The 17,985-nt window shown below is 50.5% G+C and overlaps 2 protein-coding genes across 3 annotated transcripts; one reads left to right on the top strand and one right to left on the bottom strand.

Moving 5' to 3' along the window:
• Positions 1-4,588: 4,588 nt before the first annotated feature.
• On the bottom strand, positions 4,589-11,201 carry UBFD1 (ubiquitin family domain containing 1). Of its 2 annotated transcripts, XM_035563483.2 has the most exons (7): positions 11,094-11,201; positions 10,633-10,884; positions 10,347-10,555; positions 9,110-9,175; positions 8,794-8,899; positions 6,199-6,281; positions 4,589-4,958 (listed from the first exon to the last, which is right to left on the bottom strand). In XM_035563483.2, exons 1-7 carry the CDS (start codon positions 11,110-11,112, stop codon positions 4,848-4,850), a joined length of 846 nt encoding a protein of 281 aa, XP_035419376.1. In that variant the 5' UTR covers positions 11,113-11,201; the 3' UTR covers positions 4,589-4,847. The 2 variants fall into 2 exon arrangements, with proteins under 2 accessions (XP_035419376.1, XP_035419377.1); XM_035563484.2 differs by lacking the exons at positions 4,589-4,958; positions 6,199-6,281 and adding an exon at positions 7,594-8,324.
• EARS2 (glutamyl-tRNA synthetase 2, mitochondrial) lies at positions 11,111-17,704 on the top strand. Its single transcript, XM_035563328.1, has 10 exons — positions 11,111-11,121; positions 11,858-12,033; positions 12,154-12,309; positions 13,045-13,234; positions 13,500-13,972; positions 14,813-14,921; positions 15,099-15,252; positions 15,975-16,105; positions 16,796-16,931; positions 17,431-17,704. The coding sequence occupies exons 1-10, from the start codon at positions 11,111-11,113 to the stop codon at positions 17,512-17,514; spliced, it is 1,620 nt and encodes a 539-aa protein (XP_035419221.1). The 3' UTR covers positions 17,515-17,704.
• The last annotated feature ends 281 nt before the right edge of the window (positions 17,705-17,985 follow it).

Below are 17,985 nucleotides of genomic sequence, written 5' to 3'. Positions count from 1 at the left end.
GGGATTTCTGTGTACGTCCTTCTATAAAGAAACGAAGTGCAAACTCACTCACAGTTGTTCATACTGGAAGAAGTAGGTTAGCATGTACAGAATGCTGAAACACTCAAACACAGAAAGAATTAATTATCAAACTTTAATTCATAAGACTAATATTACAGAATAAAACAAATAGGATAACCAGTCAAGGTTACACTTAAAAAATCCAGCAGTGCAAATCTAAGACTAAATAGTTGTCATCTCCCCCTCCCCAGAAATAGGCAATAGATTATTTAAAAATACCATAAAACATGGCACTTACATATTTCATTTAAAATAAATCTGCAGTGGACAAAAACATCTAAGACCTTCTTTCCTTGAAAACAGACAGACAGAAAAGAATGAATTGCTTAGAACATGGATAAGACATAGTGAACTTCCATGAGCCACAGAAAGCAAATCCTTGGCTAGAAGGTAAAATGGCCATATGGTTCATACAACACTTGCCACAGCTCTCCTGGTCCCTTTCTTCCTTCTCCCCAGCGACTAGGACATTAACTGGCAAAACAAGATGCTAACCACCTAATTCTAATAGGTGGCAAAAGGTCAGAGTACAAAACTTAAAATGGAAACAGTTCCATTGGAAAATAAAGTTACAAAGGAAAAAAAGAGTAAACGAAAGAAGGAAAATGTTGAAAACAAACCTTGCTCCACTGAGTTGGCACAGCAAGAACCGGAGCGCAGAGCACGGAGCCTGGGCTCTGCTGAGAGCGTGCCTGTGCCCTGCGGCTGCGCCACCGGCACCCGAAGGGAGCACGGAACAGACCACTGCCAAAACAGGGCACCCGCACGGTGTCACTGCGAGTGAATTGGTTTTCTTTGGACCTTAAAGCACGAAGCAATGGGTACAAACAGCGTCAAGTATAAAATTTCACAGGCTGTGCGCGTGTGTTGCCAGCTATAATGTATTGCATGCTAACAGTTCACCTAGTTCTTTTAATTCGGATCACCCTTTCTTTTTCATGATCATCCTTACTGTAGTTATACACTTCTCATCAAACCGTGTCACTGATGGACATTAACAATTTACTTTAATCTTAAGCTTGATATGAAAAACCTGCAAGTAATACAAGGTTTTCACGAAAGATGCAGTCTATGTTCAAACCCACACAAGGTTTAATGATACCCTTTTGTATTCCTAATTGAATACTAACGCGGGAGCTGCTCACACAGAGCGCAGAAACAGATGGCAGAAGGAATACCAAACTCCCAACAAGGAGAGGAACAAGAGACCCGCAGCAGGGGGCACGGGGAAGTGAAAGAATGGCACGGAGGTGCAGTGTCTCCGCTCGCCACGGGCAAAGGGCTCCGAGCAGCTCCGTAAGCGCAGCGGTCTCCTCGCGGGCAGTTACTGCTCCTGCACGCCGCTGGTGAGGGGAGCGACGACAGATCGCCTGGGCATCGGCTGCCACCTCGGCGTGGGGACACCGCCTGCGGCCTGCTGGAACCCGCATCTGCGTGCCGGGTGCTCTGATCACCGATCAGCAAACCCAGCAAACACCGAGTGCGATGCTGGAAGGAACAGTACCCCAAAAACGGTGCTCACGGGGAGTTACGTCTATATCCAACAGGGATCTGATCTCCGCAGAAAGGCGTTACATCGTTATTTATGTGAAATAATTCAACTTTTGCATAGGAATCACCACAGATGTTACTATAAACTTCCTATGGAAGAGTACACGTTGGCTCTCAAAACAATCTTCATCAGCCAACTTAAAATTCTGACTGCACTTGCACTTTACTCACAAAATTTGTGTCTTACCGAGGACTAACCACCACATCCTTCCACAGAACCATTTCTTATGGCAAATCTGCTCTGGAGAGCATCACAGTTATCAGAGAGCAAAATCCAAAATCAAGAGAGAGGCCAGGGAGCGGCTCCCTAGTTGGACAAGCTGTGACACAGTGCAACTAAAGATATTAAATGTTTTCTTAGACGTTAATGATCACTAATACCAAGAATCACCTTGGAAAAATGGGTATATACCAGAAGATACCAAGTTCCACGATTCCAAAAGAGAAAGGATTTTAAAAGCGATGCTGCTAAGTTCAGTAGGAAAATTCATGTCAAAGAACTCCCAAGAAACCTACTAAATTGAGCCAACGAACACCAGTTAAAGCGTTTCAGATAAGTATCACTTTCCTATATTTTAATTCAAACTTTGCACACAGAACAAAAAAAAAAAAGAAAGTTCAATTTTTCAAATCAAATTCAACTAGAAAAGAAGTACCTAAACAGGACCATGTTAGATCATCTTAGTTTATAATATTCTTTCCTTCACATTTAAAGCTGCTTTGTAACCACCAGTTTTTATATTCCGTTTCTTTGGAGATGATTTATTGTGCCTGGCACAGGATGCAGAGCACTCCGGAGGGAATGCTAACTCCTACAGCGCTCTGCGTGCCCAGGTGCCCTTCTCGCCTCGACAGCGCTCCGGGCGGGAACGCGCCCTCCCGCGGCACCAGCAGCACTGTACTCACCCGAGTTATTGCATCGAACACGGAAGCCACGGCAGCTCTGGGGAAGAGTTGGAACTAAGATACATGTCCTCTCAGGGAGCAAGCCAACGAAAGAACAGGAAAGGAAAACGGAGTATGAATGGATGTACAGCCAGGTCCGAGCAAGTCAAGTAGCAAGTGGAAGCTGATAATCACAGACCCAACAACACAGGCAAGTGCAAAGGTGAAGCCAAGTGACAGAAAGAAATAGTGTCACTAATTATCCTTATATACCATATACATACAATATAGGATGCGGTACTGTAGTGCATACACTTCCCACCGGGTACTGAAATGTAAATTTAAGCCTTAACACCAGGATTGGCGATTAGAAAATAGTAAGTGACTGATAGCTGCATTTAAGTTGTAGTTACACCTCCAATTAACTGACGCCAGCCCCTCTGTTTGCATTCACTCGCTCCGAGCGCTCGAAGGGGTTGTTCTGGGGAGCTGACAGCACTCCTGCAGGGATCGCTCCCGTCTCCGTGCATTTACGTCAAGACACACTGCTGTTGGCTTGTATACAGAAAGGAAATACCTCAAGCTACAAGAGTAATGAGCACATCACTAGTTTATATGTAGGATATGAAACACCTTAAAAGTCGTATTGCATGGATGTTCTAACTGAAAATACAAAACAAAAGCTGCTCATGTTGCCATCAAGAGTCTACAGGTAAACACGCAACCGTAACACACACCATAAAATGAACGCTTTTCTGAGTCTCTCAAATAAAAAAAAATATATACTCGTTTGGGAATTTGCACCTGCTGAGTTTCGACTGGGCTATTTCAAGGAAAGTGAAAAAAGGACGTGGAATATGTTAAGCTCAACCATTCGTAAAAGGATATTTCTAAGTGAGTTTCGCAAAATGTTGAGCTACTTGTATGAATTAATATCAAGCCCACAGTGTTACAAAAAAAAAGTGATCTGTTAGATGCAGGTTTAACACACAGCAAGACTGATTCAGTCTGACTGCACGATACAATCTGTTACGGTTGTGCACCTTTTCAGGACTGAAAGGTCCATTCAGAAAACCTGAGATAAATGGCACGTTAATTGCTGAGATGACACAGAATATCACAAACCAAAGGCAAGGAGCAGTATTTCAGACAGACCTAGATGCAAGAACTTACTGTAAACTTGAGCAGAAGAAAAGCTGAAAGGTAATTTAAATTTCAAAAATTAGTACATAGTCATTTGGTAAGATTCACTGAATATGACACTTTTAAACTTTCAAATGCAGGTCACAAAAGACTACTGCGGTTATTTAGAATGGGAAACGGCATCGGAGCTTCTCTCTCCCACCTCTGCCCTCCTCCCAACAAAAAACAAGACTGGAAGGTCTCTTTGGTTCGCCTCCTTTGCGAGATTTGTGTTACTCCTTCAGTACACTCACACCAGACAGCGTCAGGTAGCGCACTCTGGAGTTTTTGTTTGTTTGTTTTTTCCAGTCGGACAGGTAAGTGTCATACCAACAGCTGCAAAACGGCTCCGGACTGCAACGCACACAATCAAGAGAATGCTCCTAAAATGCAGCACCCCAGGCAGGAGGTAAAAAAGGAGCAGAGAGGTATGCACATGAGAGGAAAACAACTAAAGTGGCATGAAATGGGACAGTAAGCAGCACTGGGTCACGGTGATAATAAAATATCCACAGTGGTATTCACCTGCTCCAAACATGCCACACAGAGTACCAACCCAGAGCTGAGAGAGAGGGAGAGAGAGCACACGGCGTCTTTGGGTTTAAGGAAACAAAATTAGAGGTTTGCTACCAAAGATTCAAACCTGAAATAAAAGGGCCAGCAGAATATGGCTTACTAAACATCAATTTTGCATACTGTTTAAAGTTTATTATTTAAAAACCGTTTCTGAAATTCTCAGTCACAACCAAGTAACTAAATTAAGTTTAATGCTTGTAACTGAAAGATTATGAAAATATCTGTTTTTGTTCAAACCATGTAAAAAATCCTCGATAATACACCGCAATATTTACTTTTTAAAACTAAATTGGAAGATCAACTCTCAGCAGATTTAAGTGTATTACACACGGCATTTTGTGAATTAAGATTTATTGATTTCCACTGTATTTGCTTTAAATATGGTTGAAGCTGACTGCAGAAAAGGGATGGTGAAATTTAAGTTAAAAGTAAACTAATGGTGAAAGAACATCACCTCTGGCTTCCATCAATGCCTCGTTTATCATATTTTATTAATAAAGTTCCAGGACTATCACATCCAGGGATGTTGGAGGCCTCTCCCAGCAGTGTCCTTAGCTTTGTGTCATTTTCCTGTGCCAGAGGTGAGCGTGCTTTCAAAAATACTGCCACTTTCCCAGCACCGTGTCTTTGATTGCATCAACATATTGAGTTGGTACCCAATAGACCCAGTAGTAAGATGCTTCTGTTGGGCCCAGCTGAAATGCCTGCAAAGTTAAAAATGACAACGTTTACATACGGAAAACAGAACAGCTTATACCAGACAGACTGGACATACGTCTTACCCGCTGCAAAAACCGAACAAGTCTGCTATACCTACGGCCTCTTTCAAGGATGTTGTATGCACTACACGTATTTGGTATGCAATTAAAGGAAACATTCCTCTGAGAAACAACTGCAAAGAACCAATTAAATGATGAGCTCTTTCCTTTATCACAGCTGCAACAAACTCTCTTGGCCAGTTTCAAGAACACGAGGAACTCATGGAAGACAAAAATCTAATGCATCCCCAAAGATAAGTCTCTAAAGAAATTATGCACAGAGTTAGGAAGGCAAACAGGCACTAAGACAACGAACATGTTTTAATAAATGAAATCTCAGAATTTTAATTTGTCTATCTAAACAGACAGAATGTCTTATTCTCTTACTTATGTAAGTAGGAATAGGAGAGGAGCATTACGGCATGCCAATAACCTCTACCCTTGTTTTAGAATGATTATTGTATCATTTTTGGAAGAGGACATTTTCTTATACTGGTGATCAAAAAACAAATATCTGAGAAAAGACTAGATCAGCTCCCTCCTGCAGACAATGGTTATAAGGTACAGCATTTCCCCTTTCTTCCCCTAAAGAAAGGAAGCAGACTTATACAAGGAAATTACTTCAACTTTAGAAGTTAGTTACTGCAATCCCTGTAGAGTACATAAAGCAAAACCTCAAAAGAAACAGCCAGTAGAAATAGCACTGCTCTTCTTAAGTGCGTTACTTTTCTATAACCAATACCAGTTTTTCAGCAAATTAAGTGTGAAAAAATATTACAGAATCAAATCACTTTCTTTTTTAAACCACCACCAAGGCCTGTTATTTATATAAATAGAACAGAAACCAGAAATTAAACTAGATACAGGAAAATATCACTAACGTTAAGAAATCATGCGTTATAGCATGAGTATTTTTACACTGCTGTAACAGTCACGAGATGGAGGATGTTAAATGGCACTACCACTCGTGTGAGATCAGCCCAGAGCTCCACAGAGTAGCAGATATCCAGTATGCCGCCCAAAATATTTCCATTATAACAGCAGGCAATGTTGACATTCTGACATTCCACAACACAGGAGGCTGGTATTGCTATCGGTCCCAGCCTTGCTCTATTTTGAAAGCCTTCCTCCTGCGCATTGCATGAAGTAACTCGAATGATATTATTAAAGTAGAGACATTACTTACCATCATGTGATAATCTTCGTGTCCTTCAATAGGTTCACTCACCACATTTTTAATGGACCCCATGGGTAACTTTTCTGTTCTCTCTACATTAAAATTGATCAAAGTATTATTTCTGATATAGGAGGAAGATGTATGTCATGCTAACGTCAAATACCACCTCCGTTATTTCCAAAAGCTCCTCGGGTGTCAGCAGGCTTTCCCAGTAGGGTGAACTTTGGGTATCTGCTGCTGAGAGGAACGTCTTCCACGTTACCATACAGCCCCCAGCTGGTGCGCGAGTAATGTAAAGGAATCCCAAACTGGACCGCACAGTTCCTCACCTTTTGATATCTGCATCACAGTAAGCACTTCAGCGTACCTGATTTGGGCCTTAAATTCAGTGAGGGGAATTTCATGTTTCTCCCTAAGGAGCTCCACTCTTACCAGCAGGATTGCTCGCCACAGTGAAAGCTAGTCCAGGTGTAAGAATATTCAGGACTATCAAGGGTTATACTACGCTCTGCAGAAATGACAAGGCTGAAGGAAGCTGAGGCAAGAGAGGCTGGCCAACCCTTTGAAGTCCAGTTCTGGTTTTAACCCGAGGCAGTGCTCAACTGTTACTATAAGAGCGCAGGCAAGGAAACATTCGTGTGTAAGTAGGGAAAGAAAAAAAAAAAAAGGAAACAGAAAAAAAGATGACTACAATTACGTGATAGACTTAGGAAAGGCAGCCAGAAGCCACCAACAAGACTGACAAGGTGATCGTTCAGAGGAGATTTTCTATCTGTTACGTCCCCACTTCTTTCTGAAGACCTAACTCCAAGAAGCTTCCTTTCAGTTCCAGCTTTCAGTGTCAGCCTAAAATTACCTTCTTGCACATAAGACAGAGAAAACCGTAAGCTGAACAAAGAATTCCTTAGATCTACATAACTAATTCTTGTGAACCAGAAAAAAAGCACCTACTTAAAAAGGTAAACGGGGAGATAAACACACTCAGTCTGGGCTGTAAAGACAAATATTCTCTATCTCAGTGCTGTAACTAAGCTGACTCTAAACTATCCCCGTGAGACTTGCAACTCCTTCACGGAGTGAAATCCTACTTTGCACTCATTTACCATCCTGCAATTGAATTACTTCTCGCAACACCTCAGCAACAGACAAATCCATGCTACCAATGACTATATGAAAAGTATACAGAGCAACTGAGAAACAAGTACCCTTATCAGCCCTCAGGCTACAAAAATGTACAGTGTGATGTGGGAAGCAAAGGGAGGCTGCATACGGGACAAATCAGTTTCAGTTTTCCAAGACTGCCAAGTTAAGAAAAAAAAGAAGAGCCACAACAACAAAAACTGTGTTAACAGCTACTTGTATTTATTCTAGCCCTTATGCGCTGGCATCTACCATGAATTTCTCAGAGCAGGAAGTCTTCCTCTCACCAACAGCCAGCAATTATAACCAGTCCCTAAAGGAAGTAAGCTGCTGCTAATTTGGGGAAGTAGGGAAACAGGTTATATTAAAGACAGAGGACTATAAGAAGAATCAAATTTCAAAGCTTAAGAAACACTAATCTAGAATGTTTCAGAAATACTGAATTTAAACTGGTCTAGAAGGTGAGGGAAAAGGATTAATTACCTAAATACCCCTCAATTATTTAGAGCACATTATCAGTAAGAAAAAAAAAAAGCATCCGCCCAAGCTATAGAGGAAAAAATACAGCATCTCTGTCACTTAGCCTAAGAGATCTCACTGCGATCCATACCAATGGAGATTTTAAAGACAGAAAACCTTCAAGTTCACAATCAAGTCTGTCCTACATAGGAAAGGTCAAAAACTTTCGAGATTTCTGCTTACTTTGGAAATAACGTAGCAGCTGGAGGTGCCATCCAAAGCTAATATTACCGTCCAATTAGGTTATTTTACTGGGACAGTGAGCAAGCACTTCTATTCTTCTTGCTCATCAATATAACATTGCCCCATCCTGGTCAAACTAAAGGCTTCCTTTGGAGGCAGGGGGATTATCTGAGACGTCCTCAGCAATGCACGTTATCACCACAGCACTTTCAGCTCCTCCTGGCACCACTCAAGACGGTAAACTGATTCCTCTGCACAGCAACACATGCCATAGTTTCTGCAGTTGTACGTCGCTGAAACAAGACACCCAACTGATTTTGGTTGGAAGGACAAATAACGACAGAGATGCCAGCACTCCTACTCTTATTCCCGGCTCCACGATTCTCTTTTGAGTCTCAGCCAAGTCATTGAGCCGCTATGTGATGCTGGCATCAAACCAATGTTTATGAAGTACTTTCGAGATACGTTAGAAATGCCAAATATTGTAATTTATATTTGGACCTATGAATAGCGGATTGGAACTTAAGTCTACTGGCACAACTGAACTCGTGTTTTTCAAGAACAGAAATAAAATATCAGCCAATATTCGATAACACGAGAGAATGACATCTGAGAAGCAGCAGCAAAATTTAGTTCTGAGGTAACAAAATAACAATATTATTCCCCGAACACAATTTAATCGCATCAGAAACGTTCTAGCTCACACGATTCACTTACACACCAAACATTAATTATTCATCTCAGAATTTTAGAGTCGCTCACCTTTTGTACCAATCCATAGCTGGTCTTGCTCAAGTTTGAAGGTCAATCTTACTTTCCCCCCTGATTTGTTGTACATGCCAGATAACGGCACTGTTGGCAGGCGCTCCTACAAAAAAAGCAACACAGTAAGTCGCGGTGAAACGCCCACAGCAGAAGACATGTCCTTTTAGCTTCTTAAGCATAAGGATGATCTGTTTTCCCAGTTTTCTACTAAGACAAAAAAGGAGAGGTAGAACCATCAAAGAAAGGTCTCAAACCACAGAAAACCCCCCCACTTTTCTAATTGCGACAACGTCTCACGTACCCCTTTACTAACCTGAACACCTTTAACAGAAGGCATCACATCATCTGGTTTTCCTTTATCCAATACTTTTCTGTGTTGCTACAATGTAAAAGCAGAAATTAGAATTTACAGAAACATGACAGAATTGTTCACGTTACTTCTAACGCACCCTGAACTGACCATAACCCAACAGCGCCAGGAGACAGTTAAAAACTATTCAGTCACTTATCACACAGGAAACAGTTAATTTTCAAAGTTAACGAGCACTTCCTAGGAGAGTCTAAACAAATTATATAGACGAATAAAATCCCAGTGTAACGCAAAGGGTAACATCCTTCGTAGAATACACATATACATTATATATATATATATATATAAAAAACCCCACGCCTCACTTTAACATCGTACATGCTGAACCACATCGTTGGCATTTGGCAAGACAGTTTTAACAGTCAAGTGTTATATTCAGTGAACGGCAGAAAACCCTTTACATCTGACAGTGCAACATACCGCAACACAGCAGCAAACCAGGCCAGATTAGAGCAGTAGTAACTAAGAAAAACATGCTCACAGCTCGTAAGTTGCTGAGTACCTTTAAACAATGATGGAACTTACAGTGAACGTGAACTATGATAAATTATAGAAAAACAAAAGCACGTCTCATAAAGGTTGCAGATCAACGATGCACATTTTAATTTTTATTTAAGTTTAGTTTGAGAGAGGTTGGTGATACCTTGAGCTGAAAATCCTTTATCAGCCCACCACGCTGCAGCACAGCCGCCAAGAGAAGCCTGGCTGCACTGTGCTTCGCTTCCTACTAGGAGGCAACGCTTCAAGACGCGAGAGGAAAATTCAACAACCGCGTTCCCTGCGGCGCTCGGACAGCTGAGGGAACCGCTCTCTTGGCGTCCACTTAAAGGCATTTTTTAGATATCAAGTTCTTGTGTGTCAACCAAAGCCAGTTAGTTTTTAGATATAATTAATCTTGGCTGTGCTTGAGCTAACAACCACGAAACGTTTCCCTTATTTGACGTTTCCTGCCCGAAACGCTGGGCTGTGCCTGGCAGCAGCACAAGGGGGGCCCTCAGCCCCAGGCTGCGCTGTGCCGGGCGTTTCCCTGCTGCGAGACCCTCTCCACGCGGAGCTCGTCTCGTCACCCTCGGCTGTGCCGACCAAAGCCCCTGCCCCGCTCCGAGGGCCCCGAGGCGGCCGCAGAGCCCCGCAGGAGAACCGCCCGAGCCCCCCCCGGGATTACGCAGACGCCAGCAACCTTTTGCCTGCAGAGCGGCTCCTTCTTGCTCTCCTCAGCCTTCACCTCCTGCTGGGCGGCCTCCTTGGGCGTGTTCACCGCCAGCACGTCGTTGATGGTGGAGCCCACCACCATGATCTTGGCTCCGTTCGTCACCTTGATCTCTCGCAGCGTCTTCTCCTCGGGCAGCAGCCCCTTGAACATCACCTTCTGCATGGCGGGCGGGAGGCCTGCGGGCGAGGCGGGGCGGGGCGGGGGTTACCGGGGGCCCGGCCGCGGCGCGGGGCGCGGGGCCGCCCCCACCGACCTGTGAGCGAGTGGATCTCCTGCTTCAGGTCGGCGCCGGTGCCGTCCAGGCGGAACTTGACGTCGTACTTGTTCTTGTTCCAGATCACCTTCAGCTCCACCAGCTCCTCGCCGCCCTCCGCGGCGCCGCCGTTGCTGACGGAGGCCGGGGGGTGCCGGCGCCCCTCGCCCTGCGGAGAGCGCCCCGCGGCCGGAGAGCCGCCCTCCCCGCCGCAGCCCGCGGCCTCCGCCTCCATGCCCGGCGCCTCGGCACCTGGGGGGAGCGCACGGGAAGGGACGGGAAGGGACGGGACGGGACGGGACGGCGCGGCACCGGCACCGGCACCGGCACCGGCACCGGGCGCGACCGCGGCCCCGGCCCCGGCCCCGGCCCCGGCCCCGGCCCCCCGCCCCGCCCCGCCCCGCCCCGCCCGGCCCGGCACCCCCGGCAGCCCCGTCCCGCCCCGGGCCGCCCGCTCCTACCTGGGGCGGCGGCGGCCATGATGATTGTGTACAATCTGCCGCGGGGCGCGCCGGGAAGCGCCCGCCGCCGAGCGCCGTGGGCCGCGCCGGCACCCGTAGCACGGCCCCGCCCCGCCCCGCCCCGCCCCGCCCCGCGGCCGCCTCCCCGGCCCGGCCCGGCCCGGCCCGAACCTGGCGCGCCCCGGCGCTAGGACCCCGCGCGGCGACAAGGGGGCGCCGGTGCCTTTACGGGGAGCCCCGCCCCCGGTGCCGGCGGCCGCGGTGATTGGCTGGGCGCTGCGGGCGGAAGGGGCGCGGCCGGACGGAGGCGGCGCTGAGGGCGGAAGTGGTGCGGTGATTGGCTGGGCCCTGAGGGCGGAAGTGCCCCGAAAGGTGGTGCCGGCGCTGAGGGCGGAAACGCTCCGTGATTGGCTGCACCCCGAGGGCGGAAGTGGCGTGAAGGGCGTGCCGTCACAGAGGGCGGAAGCGGCTCCGTGATTGGCTGGGAACCGAGGGCGGAAGAGGCGCCGTGATTGGCCGGGGGGTGCGGGCGGAAGTGTCGTGCGGTGCGTGCCGTCCCTGAGGGCGGAAGAGGCGCCGTGATTGGCTGGGAACCGAGGGCGGAAGAGGCGCCGTGATTGGCTGGGAACAGAGGACGGAAGTGGCGTCAGGGCGCGCCGTCCCTGAGGGCGGAAACGCTCCGTGATTGGCTGGAATTCGAGGGCGGAAGCGGCGTCAGGGCGCGCCGTCGCTGAGGGCGGAAACGCTCCGTGATGGGCTGGGAGCCGAGGGCGGAAGCGGCGCGCGGGGCGAGGCGGCCCTGAGGGCGGGAGCGGCGCCGTGCTTGGCCGGGCGCTGGGGGCGGCATGGCGCGGGCGCTGCGGGGCGCTGGGCAGCGCGGCCGGGCCGGGGCCGGGGCCGGGGCCGGGGCCGCGGGTGCGGTTCGGGCCCAGCCCCACAGGTACGGGGCGGGGCGGGCGGGGCCGCTCTGGGGCCGTTCTGGGGGCGCCCCGGGGCCTCCCGTGGCAGCGCCGCCCGGCCGTGCCGCCGCCGTGACCGCCCCGCGCCGTCCCCGCGGCAGGTCGGCTGCACCTGGGCGGGCTGCGCACGGCGCTGTACAACTTCCTCTTCGCCAGGCAGCGGCGGGGCGCCTTCGTGCTGCGCCTGGAGGACACCGACCGGCAGCGGGCCCTGCCCGGCGCCGCCGACGGCATCGAGGAGATGCTCGAATGGGCAGGTAGCGGCGGGGGCGGCGCGGGGCCGGGACGCGGGGCGGGGCCGGGACGCGGGGCGGGGCCGCGGGCAGGGGGCGGGGCCGCGGGCAGGGGGCGGGGCCGCGGGCAGGGGGGCGGGGCCGCGGGCAGGGGGCGGGGCCGCGGGCAGGGGGCGGGGCCGCGGGCAGGGGGCGGGGCCGCGGACAGGGGGCGGGGCCGGGACGCGGCGCCCAGCGCGGCTCTGGCAGCGGCCGTGTGCTGGACGCCTCGTGCCGTGAGCAGCAGTCGGCGCTCGCAACCCCCCCTTGACAAACTATAAAATAAATAAACGGGTAAATTGCGCGTGCGGTGTTTGCCAAAAGGCGTCCGAAGGCGTCGGTTTGTGTTCTGAGTCCTAAGAGCTAAAAGCGAGGGGAATTTTAGGGCAAGCAATTACGGTAAACTTACAGCCGGGTTCCACAGGTGTCTCCACAAACAGAAAGGTAAATTCTGAAGAACCCTGCTGTTGAGTGCTAATTCTGGAGCAGGTGAAATAATCGGCCGAGATCTCAGCTGCATTTTCGCAGCACCGGTGTCCGTTACTATAGGAAGCACCCTTTGTACGTCTGCCCCTGACTAATTTTTGCTCCAGGTCACCTGCCAGAGCTGCCCAACTGTTCGCTGGGTTGAGGTGTTTTCTTCCCGCTTTGGGCTCCCCACGCAGCACCCCACGCCCCGACGTCTCTGTCTTTTCACGTCCCGCCGTGGGGATGTTTCAGGTATCGCCCCTGACGAAAGCCCTCGCCGCGGCGGTGCGTTCGGACCCTACCGGCAGTCACAGAGACTCGACCTGTACAGGCAGGCCTGCGAGGTGCTCTTGGAGCGAGGCGCGGCGTACCGCTGCTTCTGCACCCCGCAGCGCCTGGAGCTGCTGAAGAAGGAGGCGCTGCGGAACCAGCAAACCCCGCGGTAGGCAGCCCTCTCCCCCGGGTCGCCGCCTCTGTGCTGCGCGCTCCCAGTCGCTTAGGACAAGGTGTGTGCGACGGGATTGTTACCTCCCGTCTGAGGGCACCTCAGAAGCTGAGGGGAGTGACGTCCAGAGATGAGAAGCTGACTGGACGTGTAATGGGCAGACCACAGCTGAAATTCACGAATTCGTGTAGATTCCGTCGAATGTAAGCGTGGCTGGGGTCGGTGTGTGTTAACCTGAGACCTGCGTTCTCCTTTCTCGAAGATACGACAACCGCTGCCGGCACCTGACGCCCAGAGAAGTGGCTGAGAAGCTGTCGCAGGGCCTTGACTGGGTGGTCCGCTTCCGGCTGGAGAAGGGCGTGGAGCCCTTCCAGGACCTGGTCTACGGCTGGAACAAGCACGAAGTGGCCGAGGTGGAAGGCGATCCGGTGATTCTTAAGGGGGACGGCTTCCCCACCTACCACCTGGCAAACGTGGTGGATGACCACTACATGGCCATCAGCCACGTTCTGCGAGGAACTGAGTGGCTTACTTCGACATCCAAGCACCTCCTTCTCTACAAAGCCTTTGGCTGGGATCCCCCCCAGTTTGGTCACCTCCCGCTGCTTCTGAACAAAGACGGTGCTAAGCTGTCGAAAAGGCAGGGGGACGTCTTTCTGGAGCGCTTTGCTCAGGACGGCTACTTGCCAGAGGCTCTGCTGGACGTTGTCACCAGTTGTGGCTCTGGATTTGCAGGTAAGGGGAGCAGGCTTAGCGCTCGCTGGGATACCCCGTGATGCTGACTTTGGGCAAAGGGCTAGGTTTATTCCAATATTCAAGAGCTTTGACGGTGTTTGAAAGGAGCAGGAAATAGTAGTCAAGCAACCGGTCTGAAGGGGCTTCTGTGGCTGAAGTGCTGCCGGGGCTTCCGTAGAGCTCCTGGGAAGGCCTCGGTGGCGGCCTGGGATGGTGGGAACATCTCTGTCCCTGGGTAGCCACTCAAGTGGAGCCTAAGGCTTAATGACTTCCCTGGGGACAGCCTTCTTCTCAAGGTGAAGAAACCTTCTGCAAACTCTTGGGAAAACTTCTATTCTGTGGTTGATGATTGCAGTCGAGTAATACATCTTTCACACTTCTTGATTAACCTGAAAGACCGTGAGAGGTTGACTTAGTTACTCCTTTTGTTGCTCTTGCCGTGTGACTATTGCATTAACTTGTGTTTCAGGAACTTTGCTTGGGAATGAAACCTTTACTGGACAGCGAAGCCTCCTGGCCAGGCGTTATTTCTGCTGGGCTGAATGATGCAAGGGGTGTTTCACTGTAGGGTGTAACAGAGCCAGGCAGAATGTCCCAGTTTCTAGTTCCTTCACAGAGTCAGCTTGTCCAAAGAGGGCAACTTCCAGTGCACGCCTGCCAGAAGTTCCCTCCTCGTATGTCGCTGCTTCCTGTCAGCACTGTGGAGGGCAGCCCTCCTCTGTCACTTCTTGGCTGTGTGCCGCACCAGCGCTGAGCCTGTGGTTTGCAAGGAAAAGCGGTGACTTTAGTTCTCCGCTGGAGAGCGAATGCATATCTTAACCTCGTTGGGATATGTTGCAGAGAAGCAGATGGGGAGGACTTTGGAGGAGCTGATCTCGCAGTTTGAAATCGGCAGAATTACAACCCATTCCGCCTTACTGGATCTTGAGAAACTCCCGGAATTCAACAGGTACAAGCACCAGCGGTAACGTTAAATCTGCATAGTCTGTTGTAGGACGTCTGTCTGGGGTTCGATGTTGCTTTTCTAGCGGGTGTACAGTTCTAATTGGTAAGTGTTGTGAGATTGAGATCATTAGCTTCAAACTAACCCAAAGCGGTCTAAATGCAGTTTTTTCCCTTGTCACAGGGTGCACCTCACTCGGCACATTGAGAATGAAGAGCTACGGCAGAAGCTAATTCGGGAGCTGCAGTCGCTGGTGGAGCGTGTCTATGGGGACCAAGAACTGGATAAAGAGGTTCTAGAAAAGGAGTACGTGGAGCAAGTCCTCCTGATGAGAAAAGTATGAAAAGCGGTAGCGTTGTGTTACTGCTTCGGGGAGTGTTGGAGCATGGGGCGCCGTGGTTTTGTGGGATTCCTGTGTGGAGACTCAGCTGAGTTCTGGGCGTTGCTGTGGCCTGAGCTCTGCAGCCCGCAAACAGCAGGTGGCTGTCCCTGCCAGTCCGAGGGAAAAGCCGCGTAGGCTGTGGAGAGGGTGGAAGATGCCGTGGCTCTTCCCAATGTCAGGAAAGAGGGTGAAGCCAGCAGTTTCCCAGTCTGCCCCTGGGATGCTGCCGTAGCATCTGGTGAATTCCTTGCAGAGAATAAAGTGGTCTTAAAAGGGCAAGCAAAGTCCCCGTCTGTTAGCACGAGGGTGGCTGTGGCAGCGGGGACTGGGCCGGCCACGTGACTTCCTACGCGTCTGATGAGAGGCAGCGATGAGTGTGGCAAGCCGCTTCCCAGGGCCGAACTCTGAGTCAGCTGCATGTGGCTGAGCAGGACTCGTACGGCAGCCCCGCAGGCTGCTTCTGTGTCCTCGTTCACACCAGCTAGTTACGGCTGTGCAAAAACGAAGCAGCCGAAATGTCAGCAGTTCGCGTTTCTTTCGAGCAGGTACAAAGTGCAAGGCAGCGGTGTGTTTGGACCCTCTTCAATTGCTTGTGAAGTCCAGAGAGCAGAAGTCACCTCCCTCCTCACCCCCTCACCTTAGCCTGCAGTCTTGACAGCTTTGCTTTCTTCCTCCAGGGTCACGTAAGCCTCCTGAAGAACCTGGTGTCGTGTGACTATGCTTACTTGTGGGTTAGGCCCTCAGTGTCCCGAGAGCAGCTCCAAACTATTTCTGCAGAAGCAGATGACGTAGGGAAACTAGTCTTAGGGTAAGTGTCTTTTTGCAGCTCTGTACGCACCCACCTGTCTGCCCCAGAGCTTTGCTCCTGGCTGCTGTACTCCCGTTGGACACGCTCGTGGTTTCCATTTGTTCTGGTTTACTTCAGAATGTGCTGTCGCTAAGGACCGGGGAGGAGTTCTGAGTGTCTTTAACTGAAAGGCTGCTTACCAGCAGGAACGCTTACATTAATGCTCTTAGGCAAGAATCGTCGTGCCTAGATTTTGTAAAGCACCAAGCAGAGCGGAGTTTGTGTGCCCACGTGGTGCTAACGAAGAAAGCTCTGTCAGGGTTTTCCCGTGCCCCAGATCTCCCGTGCTTCTATCTGTTGTAGCATCTGACTGGAGAAGAGCAAGGCGCTTCTGGTCGATGTGTATTCGGATCACGTAACCAAACTCCTGGGTCTCTGGAATTAACCCAGTCCCTGCACAGTCAGAATCACCGTCACTTCTGAAAAGCTCATCCCTGGGGGGGATTTTCTGGCTTCCATTTCTTGGTCTCTAGCTGGCATTCTGCAGTTCTCTGAGGGCAGGAGAGTAAACCCTGAACTGGTAGCATTGCCAGAAGACTTTGCAAAACCAGCCTGAGGCAGCTGGCAGTTCTCTAAGTCACTCGATGCTTCTGGGTAGGAGTCCTGTGTGCTGTACGTCCCCAGATTGTAAGGGCATCTTCTTTCCTAAAGGCTTATGACGAGACAAACAGCTGTTTTGACCACGGAGGAGTTGAACAAAGACCTCAGAAACCTTCAGAAGCAAACCAGAGAGACTAAGTACAGCAGTATGATGAAGCTCCTTCGCCTGGCTCTCAGTGGACAACAGGTAAAGAAAGAATTCTGAGACTGGGACCTTCTCTTTTTGTGGCTGTGGTTTTTTTATTTTTTTTAAACAGCTATCTTCTCTCTGATACCAAGATACTGGTGTTTTGGCTGTACATCCTGCAAGAATTGACATCAGTTGCTGTTAAGAGTGAAAGTACTGATGTGCAGTTCTGGAAGAAAGGCCGCTCTGAAAGTTTCAGAAAGGCAGAAATCGTTAAGGCATGAATGTGCTGGTCACAAACGTGAAGTTAGAAGAACTTCTGGACCAGCGGTCTTTTTGGTTCAGTTTGATCAGTCTTAGTATTTTGGCAGTCAGTACTTTAGTACTTTGGGAGGAAAAAAATAAATAAATCTTGCTTTGAGATTGCTAAGAAAAGCCCTGCCCTTGGCGTAACAGCGATCTGATAGCTAATCACTTGTCGCTTCCTGCCTGACGATGCAGCCACTTGTACTGAGAAGCGTGAGTTTCCATTTGTACAATGACTTCTTGTGCGTTTCAGCACGGACCGAGCGTGGCTGAGATGATGGTGACGCTGGGACCCAGAGAAGTGTGCGGAAGGATACGCAAAGCACTCTCCAGCTGATACGGGACAAATGACTGCGGGGGTTAACCCTGGAATGCCGATGGCGCAGGCACCGCCTGTCCTTGTCTTAGACCCGTACCTTGCGGTGACGGCACGACTGTCCTCTGTCCTGGGTCGCGTGAGGGGGGCTTTGGACCGTGCGTGACGTTTGCGGGTCTGTACGTCCCCGTGCCAAGTGGAGCTGAACGCAGGTGTGGGTCTGTCCTCGTGCTTTCCTCTTGTGGCCGCGGCCCGGTTTTCCGGCTGGGGTCAAACAGACACCGGCACTTACAGCGGGACCGCGCGGACGGGGAGCGGGGCTGGCCCCGGTGCCCTGGGGAGCCTGGCGCCGGGGGGGGGACGGGCGGGAGGGGCGGGGCCCGCCGCCGGACCGGGGGGGTTCTCCCGAGCCGTCCCGGGGGGCTGGGGCTGGGCCGGGGCTCCCCGCGCTCCCCCCGGGGCCGCCCCGCGGGGCCGTGCCCGGCCGCGCCG

This window comes from Cygnus atratus, chromosome 15 (genome assembly GCF_013377495.2).
Source record: "Cygnus atratus isolate AKBS03 ecotype Queensland, Australia chromosome 15, CAtr_DNAZoo_HiC_assembly, whole genome shotgun sequence".
In the NCBI taxonomy this organism is placed as follows: Eukaryota; Metazoa; Chordata; class Aves; order Anseriformes; family Anatidae; genus Cygnus; species Cygnus atratus.
This window is presented reverse-complemented; position numbering and strand designations above follow the sequence as displayed.